The sequence below is a fragment of the Leptonychotes weddellii genome, chromosome 11 (assembly GCF_054177405.1).
Source record: "Leptonychotes weddellii isolate Sample4059 chromosome 11, ASM5417740v2, whole genome shotgun sequence".
Taxonomy (NCBI): Eukaryota; Metazoa; Chordata; class Mammalia; order Carnivora; family Phocidae; genus Leptonychotes; species Leptonychotes weddellii.
The window spans coordinates 46,224,238-46,247,076 of NC_138379.1; the positions used below are offsets into that span (position 1 = coordinate 46,224,238).

At 50.7% G+C, this 22,839-nt stretch overlaps 3 protein-coding genes across 9 annotated transcripts; 1 reads left to right on the top strand and 2 right to left on the bottom strand.

Moving 5' to 3' along the window:
* Positions 1–300: 300 nt before the first annotated feature.
* LAMTOR1 (late endosomal/lysosomal adaptor, MAPK and MTOR activator 1) lies at positions 301–6,449 on the bottom strand. The gene is made up of 5 exons (XM_081798771.1): positions 6,270–6,449; positions 2,290–2,435; positions 1,962–2,039; positions 1,264–1,390; positions 301–926 (listed from the first exon to the last, which is right to left on the bottom strand). Exons 1-5 carry the CDS (start codon positions 6,309–6,311, stop codon positions 834–836), a joined length of 486 nt encoding a protein of 161 aa, XP_081654897.1. The 5' UTR covers positions 6,312–6,449; the 3' UTR covers positions 301–833.
* A 24-nt stretch (positions 6,450–6,473) lies between these two features.
* Positions 6,474–13,055, top strand: LOC102731602 (transmembrane O-methyltransferase). The gene is made up of 3 exons (XM_006745717.3): positions 6,474–9,112; positions 10,192–10,388; positions 10,871–13,055. Exons 1-3 carry the CDS (start codon positions 8,854–8,856, stop codon positions 11,189–11,191), a joined length of 777 nt encoding a protein of 258 aa, XP_006745780.1. The 5' UTR covers positions 6,474–8,853; the 3' UTR covers positions 11,192–13,055.
* On the bottom strand, positions 11,848–15,019 carry ANAPC15 (anaphase promoting complex subunit 15). Of its 7 annotated transcripts, none has more exons than XM_006745710.3 (6): positions 14,871–14,993; positions 13,599–13,683; positions 13,333–13,457; positions 12,791–12,850; positions 12,326–12,463; positions 11,848–12,187 (listed from the first exon to the last, which is right to left on the bottom strand). In XM_006745710.3, the coding sequence occupies exons 3-6, from the start codon at positions 13,450–13,452 to the stop codon at positions 12,128–12,130; spliced, it is 378 nt and encodes a 125-aa protein (XP_006745773.1). In that variant the 5' UTR covers positions 13,453–13,457; positions 13,599–13,683; positions 14,871–14,993; the 3' UTR covers positions 11,848–12,127. The 7 variants fall into 7 exon arrangements, with proteins under 7 accessions (XP_006745773.1, XP_006745772.1, XP_030897671.1 ...); XM_006745709.3 differs by having other exon boundaries at positions 13,333–13,462; XM_031041811.2 differs by lacking the exon at positions 13,599–13,683 and having other exon boundaries at positions 13,333–13,462; positions 14,871–15,019.
* Positions 15,020–22,839: the final 7,820 nt, after the last annotated feature.

Genomic DNA, 22,839 nt, shown 5'->3' on the forward strand with positions numbered 1-22,839 from the left:
CTGGGCTTGTTGGTAATTCCACTGAACCTGAGGCAGGGCCCCCAACAGTGAGGGCTGCCTCGGATTCAAGTTTGTTCAGCTTTGACAGTATTCCCATCACCGGAGAAGGGACAGTCTTATCCAATCTGAGGTTAGCCCAGGCCAAGTTCCAGCTAAGACCTGGGAACCCTGAACCCTTATCTTCTAGATTCCTCTCAGTGCCCCTGGAAGACGTGCCCCTCCCCCTCCCCCATCTCGCTGCTCACAGACCAGAAGTAGTACTAGGGTGGTGGGCAGGACAGAGGGGATGCAACCAGCACACAGATGAATACACTTCCTTTATCGAGGGCGACAAACCAAAACAAAACCCCAAAACCCCAAACATGTAAAAACCCAGGGTGCTAGAAATACAAACTCAATTCATTCAAATTCAAGCTCGTCCAGACCCTGGTCACAAACCCTCGTGAGGTGCATGTGAGCACCAAGTCAGGGAGAGGGGGACAGGAGTGAGGCCAAGAGAAAGGGTGGGAAGGGGCCCCCGATAGGCCCCCCAGGGATCACCCTCACAGTGGTACCTCCACCTTCCCAGTGACGGTGAAGACCTACTAGGCCCTAACCTTTTGATCCCCACCTCATTCCTGGCCAGGGCTATGAACGCCAGTCCCAAATGGTTCTGCCCTCCCTTGCTCCGTCCTCACTTGCTGAGGCTTCCAGCCTCACTCTTCTCCTCCTCCACACTCTTCTCTGTGATTAGTAGCAGGTTAGGGTACTGTGTGAGCCGCAGTGAGGCTGGGGGCCAGGGGAGGCAGGGTGGAGACGGGGTGAAGAGAAGAGCTGTCCAAGGATCCCTCTCTTCATGGGATCCCAAACTGTACAACCAGCTCCTCTTTTGCGTCCACTCGGATCTGAGAAAGTGCACTGTAGGCATAAGCAGCTATCCTGGAGACCTGAGACAGAGGGGCCAGGGACGAGAGGAACAGAGAGAGGCAGTGAGAAGGGAGATCCGGAAAGCCGGGGAGGGGGATTGGGTGGCAAGAGAGGAGGGGATGGTGAGGGACGGGGAGCCAAAGAGAAAGGCAGGGATGGGAAAGACAGCAAAGAACAAAGGGGAGGAAGAAAATAAAGGTGGAAAGAAGAAGATACAAAGTACGAGAGGTGAGGGTGAGTGGGGCACTCGAGCTACCAAGCTCCCTAACTCCACTTCCCTACCGCCTCTGAGACGGAGAGGGTGAACCCTCTGCCACAGCCTGGGCCGTGAGGGAAGGGTAGGCAGGGGCGGCTCACCTGCTGCAGGTCGGAGAAGGGGATGGGCTCGCTGGCCAGCACTTGGTGGGGCTGGCTGGTGAGCGATGGCAGCGGCGGCAGCTTCTTCCAGTGGGTCAGGCTGCTGCTCAGCACAGCCAAGCGGGTGCTGGCCAAGAGGATGGAGGGGGGTGGGCAGTCAGGCCGGTCTGCCCTGCCCTGCCCAGCCCTGCCCAGCCCAGGCATGCCTCGCTCCCTCAGACCAGAGAAGCAGGGTGACAGGCACCTCCGCTCACCACAAACTCGCTCCAGGCCCACCTCCCTCGGCCTCCGCACCCTTGAGGGCCACGGGGCAAACAGGGCTGACGTGAACATCTGCTGCGGTACCAGAGAGATTTGTTATCAGTCTCCTGGGCTGCACCCAAACAAGAAGCGTGGACTGGGGCTCAGGCTCCAAAGCTGGATAAGGGATGGAGGGGCAGGGAGGAGCCCAAGGAGCCCGTCTGGGTGTGTGTGTGTGTGTGTGTGTCCAAGGAGCCCGTCGGGTGTGTGTGTGTGTGTGTGTGTGTGTGTGTGTGTGAGAGAGTGTGAGTGTGTGTGTGTCCAAGGAGCCCGTCTGGGTGTGTGTGTGTGTGTGTCGGGTGTGTGTGTGTGTGTGAGCCCAAGGAGCCCGTCAGGTGTGTGAGTATGAGTGTGTGTGTGTGTGTGTGTGTGTGTCCCCGACGCTGGCCAGGTCTCACCTGTACTGCCTTGCCCGGTCCATGTACTCATGCTGCTCCATGCCCTGGGAGTCCGCGGCAGACACATCAATGATGTTGCTTTGGGGAGAAGAGGCAGAGGGAACATGACAGGTGCTTCAAGAGGGACACACAGGATTCACTGCCAAGTGCCAACTCCAGGGCTATCTGACACCAGTGTCCCTGCCTGCCCACTGGAGCAGGGCTGGGCCCAGAGGCACCTCTAGCCACTGACCTTGTCCCATCCCCCATGTCCTGGGCCCAGTCCCTCTATCCCATCCTTTAACATCGATGGAGAAGCTCTGCCCAGGCTTGGTCCTTTGGTGCTCACCTGGCTGTCTTAGCAAGGATGGAGGAGAGCAGGGCCTGCTCATCTGTGCGAGTGGGAGGCAGGCTGTGGTAGTTGGGCTCAGCTCCATTGAGGGCTTTGGTAGGAGGGCTGCTAGGGTCCAGCAGCAGCTTCCGTTCCTCTCGGTCCTAGGATAGGCCATAGGGGAGAAGTCAGCCCTGGAGCCTTTAGCTGCCTTTCCTGGGCTCTTCTCTCAGCCCAGCTCTGACCTTTAAGCACCAAAAAATATCCTAAGTGCCTAAGTGTGTGGAATGTCAGCTAAGGCTCAGTCCTGCCTGCCCCTGGGAGCTCAGCTGAGTTGGTGGTCTGGGATGAATCAAAGTGCAACCAAGCAGTCCTAGAGGCCCTGAAAGGATGGACAGAGGCACAAAGCATGTATTCAGTAACAGCTCTAGAGCTTCAGAAAACAGTCTAGCACCTGATGCAGGTCAAGAGCCTAAGAATGGCACTCCTGATCCCCCAAACAATTCTATTCCTTGTATAATGTCAGGGCGGGAGTCCCAGCCTCTGGGTCACACAGCCCCAGTATGCCCCCTTCTTGAGGGCAGGTCCCTTCTACTCTCAAGTGTTCACTCTCCTCTGATGCTCTCTTTGTATACAACTCCCAGAACCAAACTTAATGCACCTGGTGAAACCTGACCTGACATGGAGCTGCTCCCTCCCTTGCCATGCCACCACACCTCTAGTAGTGTGATTTTGCTAATTTTCAGTAGTCCCGTTACTGCTAGCCAACGCTGATAATCACAACTCCCAGAACTAACCTGGGGCCAGACCAAGTCTCCCTGGTCCCTCACAATTCTGTGTGGTTTTCTCCTCGTTCTAATCTACTGCAGTCTCTCTGGATACGACCCTGCCTTGAGCCCATCCGCTGCAAATCCCTCCTGGCTTTGTGTCAGCTACAAATTGGATAAGCAGACCTGCTGAGTATCTATCCAAGCCGTAAAGAGCAAGGGTGCCCAGGACAAAGCCAAGGACAAGGGGCCCATCCTGCCTAATGCTGACTGACAAACCCTCAGTGCCAGACCACCAGTGCTCCACTCCAGGCCACTTTCAGTTCCTACCACAGACCTTCCCACTGCAGGCTCCCAGCTCCCCTAGCCACAACTCCACAACGCTCCTTACAGAGAGCCACTTCCTCCTGCCCGCCTGCCCCACCCTAGGCAGGCCCTTTTCACAATACTCTTCCTTCTCAAGCCTAGGTTGCCCAAGTGTCCCCAGTTCTCAAAAGCATGAGACAGAAGCTGTGGGATTCTACCCTATCACCTCTTAACTCCTCGACACAACCCCTCCTCCTTAAAACACAGGCTAAGTATTAAAGGGCTAAAAAGACAAAATACTTGCCAAAGATCAAACTATCTCAAAGGAAAGCTGGCTTCAAAATGAACCCTGAGTTTGCTTCCTGTGTGTCATTCTTCTCCCCAACCCTACTTGAGACAGATCTTCCTGCAGGACCGGGCAGTTTTCCCCCCATCAAGGGTTCTTCAAGAACGTTGTTTTCCTGAGACCTAGACTCCCAGAAGAGGCCAGGCTACCCCCATCAGAGTGGACAAATAACGGGCACCTGGGTGGCTCAGTTGGTTAAGCGACTGCCTTCAGCTCAGGTCATGATCCTGGAGTCCCGGGATCGAGTCCCGCATCGGGCTCCCTGCTCGGCAGGGAGTCTGCTTCTCCCTCTGGCCCTCTCCCTCTCATGCTCTCTCTCTCTCTCTCTCTCTCATTCTCGCTCTCAAATAAATAAATAAAATCTTAAAAAAAAAAAAAAAAGAGTGGACAAATAACATCACCCCACCCCCAAAAGGCCAAGTGCAGCATGGAGGAGGTTTTTCACACCAAGGTCTGTCCCTGAGTCAGTGTCAACCCCGGAGTCAGGATTTCATTGTCTACCCTAGCACAGACAAATATATGTGGCCTGCCCATGATTACCCACCTGGTCTATGGGCACAGCTAAAAGAGACAGCTTGGCCCAACGGATAAAGCACATGGCTTGGTATCAAGACACCATGGCTATGGCACTACTCAGCTCTGTATCCTTGGCTAAATCACTTAGTCTCTCTAAACTTTTTCTTGCCTTTATTTTATTTTTTTTAAGATTTTATTTATTTGAGAGAGAGACACACAGAGAGAGGGAAAACAAGCAGGGGGAGTGGGAGGGAGAAGCAGGCTTCCTGAGGAGCAGGGAGCCCGACGCGGTGCTCAATCCCAGGCCCCTGGGATCATGACCTGAGCCAAAGGCAGATGCTTAACGACTGAGCCACCCAGGCCCCCCTTTTTCTTGCCTTTAAATACATAACCTGTACCTATATGACAAACGCTTGGCAAAAATCAAATGAAAGAACTATAAAGGCCTTTGAAAAATGCATCATACGTTTTTTTATTAAAATAAAGGAACAGAGATGAGAATGGGAGAGTGGCCTGTCCAAGAGCTAGCTGAGAGAGGGACTCTGAGATAGTGAAGGGTATGGCATAGACTTTTGCCACACGAAGCCTTAAATCACCCAGCACTGATCGAGCACCGTTCTGGGGGTTAAATACAGAAGTGAGAGCCTGTCAAGAAGGTGAAATTCAGGAGAGCAGGAAGCCCAGTTCTCCCAACTAGAAGCTGGTATCCTTTCTTAGAAGACACTAACCCTTCTTGATTCATTCCTTGCAAGAGTCTGTATTACTCTTTAGAAGACAATCTCCCACTATGCCACAGTTTTCCCAGTAGGCAGGCATACCGTTTCCTCTAGGAGGCTGCAATGAAGTGAGGGGAGTGGGCATGAGGTATGCCTAACATAAGGCATAGGAAATAAAAGTATGTGTTCATTGAGGGGGAAATTAATGAGGCCCAGGAGCCCCTCATGCCTCTCATACAAATGACATTTTCCTAACCTTAAATCCTTAACCTAAAATAGGTTCATGTGAGTCACTGGGGAAAGACCTACTTCCCAAATACCAGTAACAAAATCCATTTCTGTTACCATTTTCCCCACCAGACTGTGAGCTACTTGCTGAAATCTTTCTACCGTGTCCATGTCTAGAATGTGTTGAAATGTAGAATCCAGGCTTAGAGACAATAAAAAAGGTGAGTGGCCAAGAGCTTGAGACTTCATCCTCAGGAAGGTCTCCCCACTCCTAAAAGATCAAGCAGGCAGGGCAGGGTTTAAGGTGTGGGGAGAAGTGAGAATGCACCAAGAGGAAGAGGGAGAATTTAAAACTGCACAGGTTTCTCAGCCTGATCCCCTGTGCAAAGGGATCAGATCTACAAATTCCCAGGACAGGCACCCTCTCTAGCTGAAGGAACCTTCAGGCCCCAAGCAAAAACTGCACTGAGGCAGGCCAAACGGAGCTCCCCATCCCGTCTCTCTAATCCACTCCAGCCAGGGCGGAAACCCACTTTGTAGCTTCCCAAACAACTTCCCACATGTCTCGATGTCCTCATTGTCTCTATTAAATTCTTCACTGGTCAACTCAAATGCCACCTACTTCCAGAGGCCTTCTCTGACCCCAAACCAGCAGTGACCTTCCTTCTCCAACCCCAGGGGTTGAGAGCATACACAAATTCCTGATTCATGTCAGGACAAACGAACTCTGAGCCTCAGCTTACCCGTCTCTAGAATGGATTCACAAAGCCCGCTCATACAAGCACAGAAAAAGCACAGGAAGCTGGGAAGACAGTTTCCCAGACCTAGGCTGAGGATCCTGAAGGCTATAAAGGTTTAAGGGTGGGATAAGATGAAAGGGGTGGGAGCAAGCGGGACAGGCGGCTGCCTGCACACCCCAATGCGGAGACTGTAGAGAAAGCTGGGGCTTTAACAGGGGTAGGAGCCTGGCCGGACGTCCCCTCTGTAATCTGTCCCCTCCCGGCCTCCGTACTATATGAGCCCCGCAGTCCCGCTCCCGCTCTTCTGCAGGTTTTCTTCTGGGCCCCACGCCTCAGCCTCTCAACCCTCATTCCCGAGCCTCGCCCGCCGCGGCCGCACCTGGTCCGAGTCCTCGTTCTCGCTGCTGTAGCAGCACCCCATGGCCGGGGTCGGGCCGGGCACTCAGGCGGCGCCGAGGAGGGACGGCGTCCGTCGGGAGCCCTTCCGGTCACATGACCCGTGGCTGCTTCCAGCAAGCAGCCACCCGCCTCCCGGCCTATCCCTTCCCAGAGCCGCGCAGCTGCCGCCGCAACCCCAACTTCCGGCCCCGCCTCTACCGCGTGATCATCGCCGACCAATGGGAAGGCTCACCTCGCTTGACAAAACGCGAGACACGTGATGCGATGAAAAGGCGGGGCAGATCACATGACTTAAGTCGCTGCCCGGTCTTGGAATTTGAGTCTTCTTTCACCGGGTCTGGAGGTCTTCGTACTTTGTGGTCGCGTGGTGCCAGGCTACCTTTTTGGGCCAGTGAGTGAACTTATCCCAAATGCCATCATGATTTGCTCTCCTAAATGCCATGCGAGGGGCGAGTGGGATTGAGGCCCTACCCTCCTAGAGCACACAAGTCTCTGTGTACAAGCGTTGGACCCAGATGCCCAGCCCCCAGTCGGGGTACACATAGTGTGGCACCCAACGGAGTTCTCAGCCTGGACTGGGGATCGGAGACTTACTGGAAGAAAAGCCCTTATTCATACACAAACCAAAGCGGAGCAGAGCTCAATCCTGGAAGAGATAGAAACCCCCTCACATGCTTTGCCCTCAGGCATTTCTCTTCAATCTTGCTGGCCTTTTTACAGCAACCATAGTAATCTAACAAACACACAATGCTCTTTTCTTAGAACCACCCCGTATCTTCCCTTGGACGCTGAACACAGGTCCAGGTCTTTCATTCAAGATCTTGCAGAGCCTCTCACCTGCCTCCCATTCCAGCATTTGGGTCGTGGGGGCTGGTAGTGATGGTGGTGGCGGTGCAGGGATTGGACTGATGCCTCACCAGCCCTAAGAAAATATTTGCAGTTTCCCGACTGACCTCCTGGACTTTCCTCATGTGGCCTGGCACACCGTCTCCCCACCAGGTCTGCCTTCTGCTTTCAAGCCTCACTACAAACAGTATTCTCCTGATTGCCATCTTCGATCCCATTGTTTGGGCATGTCCAGCTCCCTGTGCTTAATCCCTATCCCGTGTTGATTCCTTCATTTATCGAATCAAAAATTACTGAGTGTCTGATGTGCCATACACTGTTCTATCTAGATACATAGCAGTTCACAAAACAGCCCAAAGTCCCTGTATCCATGGAGCACTGCATTATGTTTTATTCTCCGTTTCTGGATCAGTCTCTTCCTCCAAACTTGGAGTTCCTGGAGGAAGGGGACAAGATCTGATTCCCCTCTGCGACCCACACCCTGGCATTTACTTAGACAAAATGTCAGTTGAATTCTGAATTGAATAAATTACAGCCTCCCATCACCTTGGCTCACACCATGTCCCATGTCCTGATACAAGGAGTTAGAGGAGAGGTCACCAAACCCAGTAGCTCTTATTACCCCTCAGATCAAGACCCTGGAGTTCTGTACATTTTTTCAGTGCTCGAGAAGGGTAAGAGTTAGCCCCACCTTGTTGCTGCAGCTAGTAACTTGAACTGCAGGTCTCAGGTGACAGCAGCAGCTTCTGCATCAATAATTGAGAGCAGGTCCAGCCTGCCTCAGAGTTCTCTGGCCCCAAGGACTCCCCCTCTGATCTTCCCCAAGCAGGAGCCTCCAGCCCAGGTAAGCAGGGCTCTTGAGTGTGGGTTCCCAAGCACACCAGTTCAAACTCACTATCACTCACCTACTCACATCCATTTATATACTCTTACTTTCAATTTTAGTCCCCATCACCAGGGGCCTCACGAGGGGCAGATCTGGAGGAAAGGGAGGATGGTCCAGGGCACTTGAGAGGAGAAGGCACTTGTCCCCCATAGGGGGCCTGGAAGAAGAGGCCCGAGTGGGGGGACTGTGTGCTGTGTCTGTACATGCTTGTAAAAGGAATTCTGAGAGAGAACAGAAAAGGCGAATGCAGGGGAGGGGAGACAGGTTCTGGAGAGGAGATAGAGAATCAAGGATTCCTCCCACACTCAGGGAAGACCAGATGGAGGGATGGGAAGAAATCTCATCCTAACACCCTATGGAGTGTTTTGATTGCCTTTTACTAAGGCAGCACACAGGGCCTGAAGGGGTTTCTGACTACAAAGCTGTGCTCTTTTGCTCCACATTAATGGGTCAGAGAAGAGAAGGCAGAGGGTAGGGAGGGTGGAGGATATCTCAGAGGAGGTCTGCAGAAAGCAGTCCAGAAGGGGTGACTACAGAGATGAGGAGAAACAGGTGGAAGAAGCAAGGTGAAGATAGGATCAAGGGGCAGAAGTGGGAAGAGGTGGTTTGGGGGTGGGTGCAGAACACAGACTAGCATGAAGTCCTTGAAAGTACATGGGCTTGAAATCGGACCAATTCAGATTCAAATTCCAGTTCTGCTGTGTGACTCTGGACAAAAGACAGCTTTTCTGAGCTATGGTTTGTAAAATATAGGGATAATACAAATGACAAGCAATGGTGGGTGTGGGTTTCCCTCCCTGCCTCCCTTCACCCCAGAGCCCTGGTAGGGACCATGTCCCCCGCCATCGCACTGGCCTTCCTGCCCCTGGTGGTGACACTGCTCGTGCGATACCGGCACTACTTCCGACTGCTGGTGCGTATGGTCTTGCTGCGGAGCCTCCGAGACTGCCTTTCAGGGCTGCGGGCTGAGGAGCGGGCCTTCAGCTATGTGCTCACCCACGCCCTGCCTGGGGACCCCAGTCACATCATCACCACCCTGGACCACTGGAGCAGCCACTGCGAGTACCTGGGCCACATGGGGCCTGTCAAAGGTCAGTGTTCCTTAGCCTTCTGCTCCAGGAAGCACCCCCAAGATGGTAAGGAAGGTCTGGGATCTGCCGCTGCCTACGGGGTGCATTGGGCAGGTTCCTGATCCTATCTGGGTCTTTCTCTCCTCTGCAAATGAGGGGGCTAGGCAAAGTTACTCATCTAGCAAACACTTATTGCCACCCTTCTGTGCTAGGCCTATACTAGGTGCTGGGTGGGAAAAGGAGGCAGAGGCCACACAGATGAATCAGCCATAAATGCTGGCCTCAAAGGGGACATAATACAAAAGGGACAACCATTTCAGCACATAACCCATAACTTTCTAATTACCTGTGCTAAGTATTTCTCCCCCACACTGTGGAGGCTCCCACATCCCATTCAGGGTAGCTGCCTGGCTTTGTCTGAGTCCCGGCTCCTGGCACAAGTGCTTTTAGAGTCTGAAGAAATTTTTTAAATTCCAAGGTTAGAAAGATATTCAATGAATAAAACAAGGGGGAATGAAACTGGAAGTTCTAGCAAAGGTCTCTCAGAAGCCTGGTGGTTGTTTCTGCTTGAGCCCTCCTGGAGAAAGCAACACTTAACACAGAGAAGAATTGCTTCCAGCTTGGCCAAGCAGATAGACAGGGGTGGGGAGGGGCAAAGCCAGTCACATATGCTAATGTAGCATGATGGAATGAGCCAGCATCGACTTGGTTGACTCTGGGCACAGTGCTTGGGAGGGCTGTGATACAGGCTACAGATGGGAAGAACTGGAAAGTTTGGATAGGATCGGGTCCAAGAAGGTCCCGAATGTCAGGCTGAGGATCTCAAGTTCAATCTCAAAGGCCTTGAGGATCATAGGAACCAAGGAACAACAGGGTCAGATTTGTTTGTTGGAAAGATGCCTAATGGCTGGTATGAAGAGGAGCGTGAAGGAGGCAAGCCTGGAGGGGCAGGGGACCAGTGGGGGCAGCTGGAACTGTAGTCTGAGAAGACCCCAGCTGTTTGGGGGTTGCAGTGAGGCAGGTGGGCATTTGAGATCCCTTTCTATCAGGGGCCCTGCATCTGTCTCCCATGTCTGCTGCAACAGCCATCTTCCCCCCAGGTCAGATCCTGATGCGGCTGGTGGAGGAGAAGGCCCCTGCTTCCGTGCTAGAGCTGGGCACCCACTGCGGGTACTCCACATTGCTTATTGCCCATGCCCTGCCCCCCGGGGGCCGCCTTCTCACCGTGGAGTGGGACCCACGCATGGCAGCAGTGGCTGAAAAACTCATCCGCCTGGCTGGCTTTGACGAGCGCACGGTCAGCCCCCACCTCCCCAACCCTTGTCTCTTCCCTTCCACCCCCAGCCTTGCCCTAGCCAGGCCTTCCCAGTGATGGAATCCCACCTAGGAGAAGGCAGCAGCTCCTCATAGGGGACTGTGACCCTCGGTGATGTATGAACTCCTGCCTTTCTGTTCCAAGTCATTTGCTCATATTTGCTGCTGGATGACAAAGGAGCAGTTAAGAGGAAGGTCTCTGGAGCCCAGCAAATCTGGGTCCAAACCTTGTCTATGTCTTGTGAGCTTTATGACCTTGGGCAAAGCACTTATTCTCTGAATCTCAGCTTCATCACTGGCAGAATGGAAATCTGCCTCTTGGGTTTTTCTGAGGACAGAGGAAATGTGAGAACACTCATGGGGACCTAGGCCGGGACCTGGCATAAAGTAAGCCAGATCCTGCGGGCGTCTAGTGTGGGAGACAGTCCCTCCCACCCTCACCTCCAGCTCCTCCCACTCCCACAGGTGGAGCTCATCGTGAGTAGCTCAGAGGAGGTGATCCCACGCCTACGAACCCAGTACCAGCTGAGTCGGGCAGACATGGTGCTCCTGGCACACCGGCCCCGATGTTACCTGCGAGACCTGCAGCTGCTGGAGGCCCACGCCCTGCTGCCAGCTGGTGCCACTGTGTTGGCTGACCATGTGCTCTTCCCTGGTGCACCTCGCTTCCTGCAGTATGCCAAGAACTGTGGCCGCTACCGCTGCCGCCTCCACCACACTGGCCTCCCAGACTTCCCTGCCATCAAGGACGGCATAGCCCAGCTCACCTATGCAGGGCCTGGCTGAGGTCCAGGCCCAGGGGTACTTACTGCCACCCCTCCACCCCCACCCAAGCAAGGACCTCAGAACATCCCCTCCCCCACTGCTTGTGGCCTGACACATGCTGAGCTCTGGGGGGCAGTGTGTGGGGGGGAAGGCTGTCCTCCCACCTTTGCCCTACTCCTGTTCCACACTGATTCAGGCATCAAGTTCTGTCAGATTGCTTGGTCCCACTGGCCCCTCTCCTTCCAGAGAGAGTCATGGATTAACAGGCAAGAGTCCTGAGCTCCCAACCCAACTCTATCACTGATTTTCTGGGTGACTCCAAAGGAGTCCCTGTGCTGCTCTGAGATTTAATCTGCTTTCTTAACACCAAGGAAGCTGGCTGGAAGAGCTCCAGGGGCGTCCCAGCTCCGGGCCACAGAAAGCCTGCCCTCCCCAGCCCATGCAGTTCCAGGTGGGATCAGAGGAAACAGAGAGGCTCTGAAGGAATATATGAATATAAGCTGGGCCAGAGATGGAGCCTGGGCCCAGAGCCAGGGACACTCTGGCCTTCCTTAGCCCTGGACCGCATGGTCAGGTAGGCTTGCCCTAAGTCCCCTGTGTGCCCTCTCCCTAAAGCTCAAGAGAAGATGCTGGATTCCTCTGGGCCCCACCAACAAATAGGGAATAGACACGGGGGGGAAAAAATCAGTCCTGTGTCTTTATTAAAGGGAGTTAGAGACTATACCTGGCAACCAAAGGGCGAAGTACTAGGCAGAAAGGTGGGTTGGGCTCAGGCCCTGGGGACTCAAGGGCAAACTGATGGCCTGGGAGGGGCCAAGGAGACCAGTTCCTGGCAGCAGCTGAAGAAATACCCAAAGGTGAGCTTTCAGGCACTGGGGCAAACAGCTGGTTCTGCAGGGGATGCAGGGTAAGTTCGGCTGGCCTGGAATTTCCCTGAGGCCACCCTGCCTTGTCTACCTAGATCATCCACTGGTCCTGATCCTGTTCGTTGCCTTCCATGTCCACCTGGAGAGAAGGCTGGGTGTGGGTGGGAAGGGGCCTCAGCCACCCAGCCAGCCCCAGTCCCAGATCCTGCCCGTCTGGAACCAGCGTCTCTGTAACCCTTGGCCACCAGTTAGGTCAGGGGTAGGGGCCCTCCCCCACACCCCTGCGTACCTCATTGACCTCTCCATCATCAGGTGACTCATTGTAGTCATTCATCTCATCCATGTCCTGCATGTCCTCATCATCCTCTGAGTCCTCTTCACTATCTTCATCATCATCTTCATCCTCCTCTTCCTCATCATCATAGTGCTGGTGAGGCAGGGAAGAGCCTATAGGCTCTATAGGGCTGCCTGGACCAGTTCAAGGGCTGGTCCACTTGGAGCCAGTCTCTGGGAACAATGAATGACCCTCCATTCCCCAACCTTGCCCCACCTTTTTGAGTCTAGGAAGCTGATGCATGTTCTGTAGGACCTTAGTGCTGGGTCCAATGGCCACCCACTCTACATCCCCTTTACAGCCTCCACCCAGAGCTGAAGACCACAACTGCTCTGGGATCAGAGGCAGAACTTTCAGAAGTAGAGCAGAGCCTTGGTCTGCCTGGGCCCCACACAAGCCCTACCTGCTGGAACCACTCACCTCTGAGGCCGGCTTGCCAATAGGTACCAGGTTGTTGTCTTTCTCTGCGATGCTCTGGAGCTATGGCCAAAGTGGGAGGAGAGCATGGTCAGGGCACAAGCAGGACAGGTCAGGGACATGGGACTGGCCCATTCTGCCCCTAAGATGACCCCTTAAATGTGGAGAAGCTTCCTTCCAGTTTCCTGAAAGAGACAATCCCTTTATCTCTTGTCATCTGCCACTTACTTATAAACTTGATCCAACTACATAAACTCTCTGGGCCATGGTTTCCTCATAAGATTACTGTGAGGGTGAAGTGAGAGACTATCAATCTAGAATATCACATCTACTAGGTCCTCAATAAAGTCAAAACTATTTCCTATGCTTTAGGGAAAAGAGCCTAGGCTCCAGTCTGGCCCAGAAGTCCCATGGGCCCACAGTAAATCAGGGTCATACAAAGATGTGAACCTAGGCCTCCTGCCCCCCAGGTTGATTGTTCCCAACCCAGGGCAAAAAGCTCCTCCCTGACTGAGGCTCCACCACTATGCGAGGTCCTTACTTACCCAGGCCTGATGCTGTTGTTCTTGCTGCTGCAGCTCTGTCTCCTCCACACAGGGTCGATCCAGATTAAACCACAGTGTCTCAGTCACACGGGGGAAGAGTGAGGGAAACAAAGTGGACATGGCTCCTAGACTGAGGTAAAGGGCCAGGTGAATCCCGCTCGGTCAGACGTCTTTGGTTTGGGGTTTTATTTGGTTACAGTTTAATTTGGGGATGATGTGGAGTAGAAGGTAGGGAAATCGCTCTTCTTTGTGGGAATCAGACAGACCTGGGTTTGAGTCCTGGCTCCACCACTTACTAGCTGTTTGACCTCGGCCAAGTCACTTAACCTCTCTGAGCCTCAGTTTCCTCATCTGTAAAATGGGGAATAATAACAATTATACTACACCCTCATAGTTATTCTGATAATTAATTTACTTTATGGAGAAGTAAAGTGGTTTAAACTGTTCAAGGCAGGGAAGAGAATGGAAGCCAAATGTAGAGCTATGAATCCAGAATGCAGACTGGCATTACAAAATTAGACGAAATTAGAGGTAGCAGGGCTCCACTGACACTATCTTTACCTCCTCCCAACAGTAAGACCTACTTTTTGCCCCTCTATGATCTGTACCATACTTACCCAGTGTCAGAAATGTAGGACACTAATCACCTCTCTCATGAACCACAGCTGAACTGGGGTGGGGGTGGGGTACCACGTGCAGTATGGTTCAGAAAGACATTCTAAAGGCCTGAGTAAATGGATAAGTAAATGGAAGGCTGAATGAACTGTCATGTGGGAGAATAAGTAAATTCGGCACGGATTAAGCAGCTGAGGGGGCTGACCAGAAAGGTCCTGGGGAATCTGAATTAAAACCTTTCACCTCACAGGAAAATTTGAGGCCCTGGGACAGGCAACGACTGGCTCTAGATCACAAGTGAGTTGGGGCATCAAATTCCCACGGGGAAGAAGTCGAGGCCAGGCACTAGAGGAGATGAGCGGGAGAAAAGGACCTACGTCTAGTTCTGCTTTTGCCCTAAACTCATTTGACCGATCCTGGGCCAGCCGCTGCCCTTCCGTGAACCTCAGCTTCCCCGCCAATGTCACCAGCACACCAGCACCCATCCTCAAATCCCCTTTAGTAGGAGAGGTCAGAGACTGAGGCTCCGAAAGCGCACCCCTCGCCTCAAAGCCACCGCCCATTCTTTGCTTATTATGATAATAACCGCGGGGTGGACCAACACGAAGAATGCAGGGGCGGGATTCGAATAGGCATTTGCCCTTATAGGGTTGCTAATCGCGAAAGGAGCGGGGCCTGAATAGGGCCAATTAACTGGAAGAAATGCTGGGTGACAGAAAGTGACACCAATGAGTGACGGATCTTGGGCGACGGGGTGGGGCTTAGCCTCGAGGAAGCGGCCAATGAGCTGGAGCTCTTTAATGTTAAAAGGCGTCTGAACGTGGAGGTCCTGAGGAGCCGGGGCAGGGCCACGGGGTTTCTCTGGAGGAGGGAGAAGAGAAGGGGCAGGGAGACAGCGGCCGCAGCCTGGCTTCTGTACTTACCGCGCCGGGAGGCGGCAGCCGGCGGCAACCCGGAAGCACTTCTCTCGGGCTGAGCGGAAGAGCCCGCCAGAACCTGAGAAGCACCAACGCATGCGCCTTTGCTCTCCTTTTGTTTCCCGCTCCCGCCCACCACACCGGATGTGACGTTACACACCTTAGTCACAGCGTTGAGGTTGGAAATTTGCCTACTCTATTGGTCCCTCCTGGAGCCTCCGCCCTTCGGCTTCTCCAGCCTGGTCCCTCTCTAACGGCCCATTTAACCCCGCCCCTTCGTCCCCAGCCAGGATCTGCCTGCCAACCCCTGCTGAAAAATAGCTGGCAGCAGCCTGCTTTAGTACTAGGACTGCTTGTCCTGCCGCGTCCCAGGAAAATTCGTCTGCTTCTACACCAAAATCGCTGGATGATGTTACGCCCCTCCGTCCGTTCTTTCTCACCTTCAGTTTCTTGTTTGGGCGCATACATTCATTTATGTATGACTTCAACAGAAATCGTTGAGTCCCTACTATATTCCAGGCTCTGCTAGAAGCTGGGGATAAATCTAGAACACGGTCCCTGCCCCCATAGACCTCACAGTCCAGTGGAGAAGCCAAACTCTGCAGACCCACAGTGGATTCACTGGTTTCTTAAGATTGCCTGTCCAGTTCTGCATTCGAGATCGTGTATGGGTTTGACTAGTCAGCCTCAGGGCACTGCTTTTGGGGAAGTCAGCAGGGCTAAATACCTTAGTGGTCAAATCTCCAGGCCTGGGCTAAATACCTTAGTGGTCAACTTCGTCATCTCTCCCAATCCTTTGCTGATGCTTCTGTTGAAGCATCCCCTCTGTAACCTCTGACTCAGCCTCCCCTTCAGAGATCATGCCTTCTTGTAACCGGCAGTCCGAACCCAACCCCGTTAAGCTCCATCACTCACCAGCCTCGTCTAGGGCTAGCAATCATCCACGATTCCACTCCTGACCACACCAGATGTGTGAACTTTAACAGGTCCTTTTTCTCCCAACCTGGAATCAGTTTCCTCTTCAACCAGCTTCATAAACTGTGCAGCCTTCCTCCTATCCTGGACTGATGTGAGGATTTGATGAGATTACATGTTTAAGTGGTAGTGTACTGTGTATATTAACATATACGTTTCCAACGTATATGTAACATAACGTTTCCAACCAACTCTAGTCGTTAAAAAGTTTTTCTTTTTTTTTTTTAAAGATTTTATTTATTTATTTGACAGAGAGAGACACAGCGAGAGAGGGAACACAAGCAAGGGGAGTGAGAGTGGGAGAAGCAGGCTTCCCGCGGAGCAGGGAGCCCGATGCAGGACTCGATCCCAGGATCCTGGGATTATGACCTGAGCCGGAGGCAGATGCTTAACGACTGAGCCACCCAGGCGCCCCAAGTTTTTCTTTTCTTTTTCAAATATTTTATTTTTATTTATTTGAGAGAGACAGAGATAACGAGAGAGAGCACAAGCAGGAAGGAGGGAGAGAAGCAGACTCCCCACTGATCAGGGAGCCCGATGCGGGACTCGATCCCAAGACCCTGGGATCATGACGGGAGTGGAAGGCAGGCACTTAAGCGACTGAGCCACCCAGGCACCCATAAAGGTTTTCATTAAAGAGTAAAATTTGCCTCTTGGAAATGTCCACCTTTTTCATTCATTCATTCAACAAATACCTACTGAGTGCCTTACTATATGCCTGTTACTAGCCTAAGTAGTGGGTATACAATAGTGAACAAAACAGACCGCCCACTCCATGCAGCTTCCATTCTAATGGGAGAGATAAACAACAAGATAGATAAAATATATAGTTTTAAGACTGCAGTAAATACCTAGGAGAAAATATAAATCGGAGAAACGGGGAAGGGAGAGGTTTCGTTTTAGGTAGGGGGGCCAAGGAAGACCTTACTAGGAAGATGACTTGAGTAAAGGTCTGAAGAAAAAGATTGGGGGGGCCCCACTGTTCTGATATTTAGGAAAGAGCATTTCAGAGAGGGAGCAAGTGCAAAGGGTCTAGAATGGCTGGAGCATCGAGTACTATGGTAAGAGTAGGAGAAGAGCACAGAGAGGTAGCAGGAGCCAGACAGTACAGCCTTGCAAGTCACAATAACGACTTTAGCTTTTACTCCATGTTGAGAATCCTGTGAAGGGTTTTGAGCAGAGGATCCACACAATCTGATTTACATTTTAACAGAGTTACTCTGGCTATTCTACGAAGATTAGATTCAGGAGGGAGAGTGGCAGAAGCAGGGAGACCAACTAGGAGCCTATTACAATAATCCAGAGGTGGGGGACGAGAAGTGGATGAATTTTGAATATATTTAGAGGGTAGGGACAAGAGAATGTGCTGACAGATTCGATGTGGAGTATCAGAAGAATAAAGGACTGAACAACTGGAAGACCAGTGTTGCCATTTCTTGAGATGGGGAAGACAAGGGAGATGTTGTTTTGTGGGGGGAACTATCTGGAGCTCATTTTTGGATGTATGGAGTTTGAAATGCTCACTGGAGTACAGATGGTGAGAGGGCAGGAGGAGGAGGGGGCAGGAGGTCTGAGGTCAGGGGAGAGATCTAGACTAGAGATACCAATTTGGGAGTTATCAGTACATAGATGGCATTTAAAGCCATGAGACTAGATGAGATCATCAAAGAAGTGAGTGTAGATGGAAAATAGTTTCCTGCAACATTCAGCATTTAAGGAAACTAGGAGAAGCAGCAAACCAGACTGAGGAAGGCCAAAAATATAAGTAGAAAAGCAGGCAAGCTGGGTGATATCCTGTAAGCCAAGTAAAGAAGGGGTATCAGGAAGGAGGCGGTGCTCTACTACAGCCTCGTTCTGTACAAATTGTTTCTATTGTTTCTATTTGTTTCCCCAGCCCACCAGGATTTCTTGAGCACACAGTCTTGAGTGGTTTCTATGTCGCCAGGACTCAGCCTGATTTCTCCCTTCTCCTGGATCCCTTATCTGTTCTTCTTGTGGCCTATGTACCCATGAGTCTCTCCTCCCTGCTTCTTTGCCTTATAGACTCCCTACCTCCAACACCCTTTGCCTCCCATGCTTCCTGACAGCTCTGACCTAATGGAAATTCCCCTGTAACCTAGAGTTTCTTACCAAGGTCTGCAGCCAGGTTCAACAAGCCATGGTGACTGGTTAGCTGGGGGAGGGGAAAAGGGAATGGGAGAAGTGGAAATTTTGTGTGATCCCCTATTTTTGGCTTGGGCAACTCAGTCAATGATGGTGATATTTGTTTTACATCCATTATCCATCATTTAACCTTGCTGAGTGTTTAACTTCCTTTCATTTCAAGGATAATAAAACTAAGACTGAGAGGTTAAGAAATTTGCTTCATATTCCTTCATTTGTTCCACTATTGGTCAACATTTATTGAGTGCCAAGCAAATGCCAGACACCATGCTAGGCCCTAGGGACAGAAGCAGAAATAATCCCTGTCCTAGAGAAAAATATAGTCCAATGAGGACTAAAACAATTATAGACAATTATAGGAGAGGGTAGTAAATGTTAAAATCAATGTATGTGGAGAGTATTATGAGAGCACAGAGGAAGGAGAGATGAATGGGTTCTGGAGAAACTGAGTTTAGACTATTGTTCCAGGGAAGGAAACATTTGAGAGGCCTTGAGGGATGAGTAGGAGTTTACCTCATATACAAGTGGGAGAATGTGATGTACAAAAGGCATTATTACCTTCAAGGACATGGAGTTGAAAGGTGATGACGACGTGTTTGGAGAATAGTGAAAATCCTTTCGGGCAGATCTAGGTATCTGGGGATAGAGAAGGAGAGATGAGAGAGAAAGTTAGGGGGACTCAGATGGGAAGGGCTTTGGTGGTCCTGAGATGGAGTGGACAGGGTGGGAGTCAGGCATCCTGGGCCTTACCTTGGCCCTACTGCTGACTTGCTGGGACCCAGGCAGATTCCACTCATTTCCCAGCTTCTGTTTTCTCTAACATAATATCCCAAACATGTCTCCAGCTCTAATGTGAGTTCTTGGAAGATACTCCTCAGACCTGGCCCTTGTGTCCTGACATACTACTTGCTCCTTCATTGTGTATTACACAAGCCCCTGGGCTGAAAGCAAGAGGTAGCATGGGGATTTCTCAACAGTGAGAAATAAGTCCAGAGCCCATAGGCTGGAGAGGGAAATCCATGGCTCTGGGCAGAGAATTCTCCAGGATCTGGGAAGGGCGAGAGCTGAGCGATGGGAATACAATACCTCCTTGCTACTGGTTCCTGAAATGCACTGAGTACATTCCTGCTCCAGAGCCTTCGGGCTTAAGGTTCCCTCTGCTTGGGACACATCCCTCTGGCCACGTAAACTGACTGTTGGTTTCTTTTCTTTTTTGTAAAGTCGGTGCCTGACTTAAGCTTGGATTACTGAGGCATCCAATCCATAACTATCTCTAATAAACCAAGAGCCACGCCACCTCCCCTCCACTGAGGCTCCTTTGTTTTGGGGATCTTGGCTGATTTTGATAACTGATCATTTGCGCCACTGGTCTGTTCTCTTCCCTCACTTTATTTTTTTTAAAAGATTTTATTTATTTATTTGAGAGAGGGAGCAAGAGCAAGAGCACAAGCAGGGGGAGGAGCAGAGGGCGAGGGAGAAGCAGACTCCCCGCTGAGCAGGACTCCGGGATCACGACCTGAGCCGAAGGCAGACGCTTAACCGACCAAGCCACTCAGGTGCCCCTCTTCCTTCACTTTAAATTCTCACTCTATTTTTTTTTAAGATTTTATTTATTTATTTATTTAAGACAAAGTGAAAGAGAGAGAGAGAAGGAGCAGAGGGAGAGGGACAAGCAGACTCCGCACCGAGTGCGAGCCTGACACAGGGCTCCATCTCAGAACTGTGAGATCATGACCAGAGCTGAAATCAAGAGTCCAACGCTCGGGGCGCCTGGGTGGCTCAGTCGGTTAAGCATCTGCCTTCAGCTTGGATCATGATCCCAGGGTTCTGGGATGGAGCCCCCTGTCGGGCTCCCTGCTCAGCTGGGAGCCTGCTTCTCCCTCTGCCTGCAGCTCCCCCTGCTTGTATTCACTCTCTCTCTGTCAAAAAAAAAAAAAAAAAAGAGTCAGTTGCTCAACCAACTGATCCAGCCAGGCGCCCCTAAATTCTTACTCTTAAGTTTTAAATTCACCGGATAAAGACTAAGCCCTCAAAATCCTAGGCCCCCACCATGGACCCCAATAAAAGCAGAACCCCAGGCCCACATGCTCTCTCTGCCGGTGCCCTCACTGGGTGGCCCCAGGCCTGCTGTGTAATGTCCAGGTTCTGTAGGTAATAAACCTTTCCTTCAAAGTGTCCTGATGGTTACCGCTGAAGGGCATCTTAAGAACCACAAGAGCCAGTCCAACCTCATCATTGCTTATTGATAGGCTGAGGCCGGCACAAAACAGTTGGTGTGGCTGGCAGGATAGCATGAAGCCTGTGCAGTTTCCTGAGGGGAATGCCCTTTTTCACCTGTAACTTGCTGACTAACCACCTCGTCAGATGGGTAACCCTGTCTGAGAAAGAAGGACCATTTGTGGGGTCTCTCATACTGCTCCGTGCTTTTGCATATTGCTCTGTGGTGTGTGGCCTGTGGTGTCCAACCCAAAAGGCCACAGCTGCCATTATAATCCAATGATCTCCCCAGAGTGCCGTGATCAAGCCCATATGGTCTAATGAGATGATTAGACTACTAATTATAAAGGCCTTAATTGACCATTAAAGTGTGAAAGGATCCTTCACCCCTCATAGCCTAGGAGAACTGAGGACGGGAGATTGGATCACAAGGGTGTTATCATTGTCCAAGGAGAGGCTCTGGGCTAAAGGCACAAGGAAAAGAGGAAGACAGGAGACCTCCACCTGTGACCACTGAGTCAGTGGGTCGTGCCTGGACTACATGTCCTAATTCCGAAGAGTGAAATAGCTTTGCAACCAGAAATCAATGGCACCTCCAGAGAGAGAACACAACAGAGGCCTAGAGTCTCTGTGATACCACTTCTGATACCCACTGTTGTTGCTCTTTACCCCCTGACCTGATGGGATATTACCAAACCCTGGTGTGATGTTACTAAAAAAATTAATGGACAAATATACATGTCTTGAATATCTTTGCCAGTGCCTCCTAAGAACCCTGAGGAGGTACTCCAGCTCCTTGATAAATGCAAAAGCCCATGGACACTTCCTGGGTGTTAGTCAATGCCATGCATACCAAGATGCCAAGACTGGTATTACGTTCAGAGGCTTAGGGGCTTTTCCCAAAGACCCTCTGTATATCATGCTAGTGGAGGCAGACTCCAATCCAGAAAGGTCTCTTGGGACACCCTGGAAAGGAAAACAGCCACCTAGCAAGAGGGTGTACAGTGATGTCATCTAAAATTTTTGGTAACAACATATAAGATGAAGGTAACAGGATAAAACCAAAACGTAGAAACTGAGATCAAAAACTAAAATTTAACTGAAATTCAAACCTTCCTTAGAAGTTTTATGCAGCAGGAAGGAGAGAGGAGAACTAATAGGCTACTGAGAGTTTTTTTGTTTGCTTGGAATGGGCTCTGAATTGTTACTTACAGCTGCCAAAATGTATCAATGGGCCAGTATCTCTAAAGACCATAAAATCCATAACTTTCTTAAAGATCCATCCAGGCTATGTGCTTGTTTCCACCAAGATCCCACAGATCCTGAACCCCTCGGCTTTCCCCTGAATGGGGCAGAAGTAGAAGCACGCTTCTAGAGGTAACCCTGCCACTGAGGGGAAAACCGATAGGGTTATTGAGGCCTACAGTGAGGAGGAAGAGGGAAATGGGAAGGCAGAGGCCCCTAGAGCCCTCGATATTCATACCAGGTCCCTTCCTGTCCTCACTTGGGTATTTACTGCCTGGCTCCATGCTCATCCTTCCATCACAGTGATCACTGCTAAGGCTCACAGTGAATGGAAAACACTAAGATGGGACATCTCCTGCTGCACAAAATCAGCATGATCCAGTGGGTTTATCATTTTCATGACCATAATGACCCAGATGACTCCCTTCTCATTTCCATTCCTGAAGCGGCCCCATTTGACCTTGAGTCCAGAGAATTATTTTTACAGGTGCTCCCCTAATTACAGGTTGATGCTACTATATTTTATGGGGACTTTCAAACCATCCAAAAGACACTAAAACTCCAAGGAGAAAACTTACATTCTTTCTCTGTCCCTTGAAGAACCTGTCTTTGAAATGTGAATACCCAAGGAAGTAATTTAAGATTATTTGTCAAGGACAAATACAAATCTTAAAGTCTTCACAAACATTAGTAAAAAGCTTTAGCCATTGGAGCAGGCAACCTTAACTTGTTCCATCTGCCAATTTAGATTCAATTGTTATGTATAAACTAGTTTTATATTAATGTACCTGATGTGTGGCTAAAATTTTGAAACAGAAGCTATAGGGTCTCTGTGTATCTCTGCATGATTATAAATGTCTATGGATGTATGATATGCACATATGGTCTTTTCTCCCTCTCTCCTACCAAGATGGCATTGCCAAAATTAGTTGGTAAAAGAGCTCTATTTAATTGGCTTAAAAATGAGCACTTTTGAAGTAAGTATTCCTAAAACTCAGAAATACAGAAACCACCCAAATGTTTTTCAAGTTCGTATGATCTGGGATAATCTTTGGTAAATAAAAGCTAGTTTAAGTTTGGTTTAATTAAAATTGGTATGTCTTCAGAGTTATTAGCATTAAATATAATGCAGGCATACAAGTTTTATTCTACCTGCATTTACTAGTCAAATTCATGTTATCTCTAATACACATTTTGTCAGGAAGAGAAGTAGCTTGGGATGATGACTGACTGTATAGTCTCTAATGAAGTTTTTTGGGTAATCTAAACATAGTTGTCGGGAGCAAGTACTTTCTTTAGAGGTAAGTGGGAGAAGAGATTTTAGGTGAACTTTCAGCAGTAATTATGTCTCATAGCATGTCTACTTAAAAATAGT

Bases quoted from the DNA above. Each gene is read 5' to 3' on its own strand.
- LAMTOR1 (XM_081798771.1), bottom strand. From the start codon at position 6,311: ATGGGGTGCTGCTACAGCAGCGAGAACGAGGACTCGGACCAG. The intron at 2,436-6,269 runs GTGCGGCCGCGG...GGCCTATCCTAG, and splicing joins AGAACGAGGACTCGGACCAG to GACCGAGAGGAACGGAAGCT. The intron at 2,040-2,289 runs GTGAGCACCAAA...TTCTCCCCAAAG, and splicing joins ATCCTTGCTAAGACAGCCAG to CAACATCATTGATGTGTCTG.
- ANAPC15 (XM_031041811.2), bottom strand. From the start codon at position 14,962: ATGCGTTGGTGCTTCTCAGGTTCTGGCGGGCTCTTCCGCTCAGCCCGA. The intron at 12,851-13,332 runs GTAAGTAAGGAC...CTTTGGCCATAG, and splicing joins AACAACAGCATCAGGCCTGG to CTCCAGAGCATCGCAGAGAA. The intron at 12,188-12,325 runs GTACGCAGGGGT...ACCCACACCCAG, and splicing joins ATGATGGAGAGGTCAATGAG to CCTTCTCTCCAGGTGGACAT.
- LOC102731602 (XM_006745717.3), top strand. From the start codon at position 8,854: ATGTCCCCCGCCATCGCACTGGCCTTCCTGCCCCTGGTGGTGACACTG. The intron at 9,113-10,191 runs GTCAGTGTTCCT...TCTTCCCCCCAG, and splicing joins CCACATGGGGCCTGTCAAAG to GTCAGATCCTGATGCGGCTG. The intron at 10,389-10,870 runs GTCAGCCCCCAC...CCACTCCCACAG, and splicing joins CTGGCTTTGACGAGCGCACG to GTGGAGCTCATCGTGAGTAG.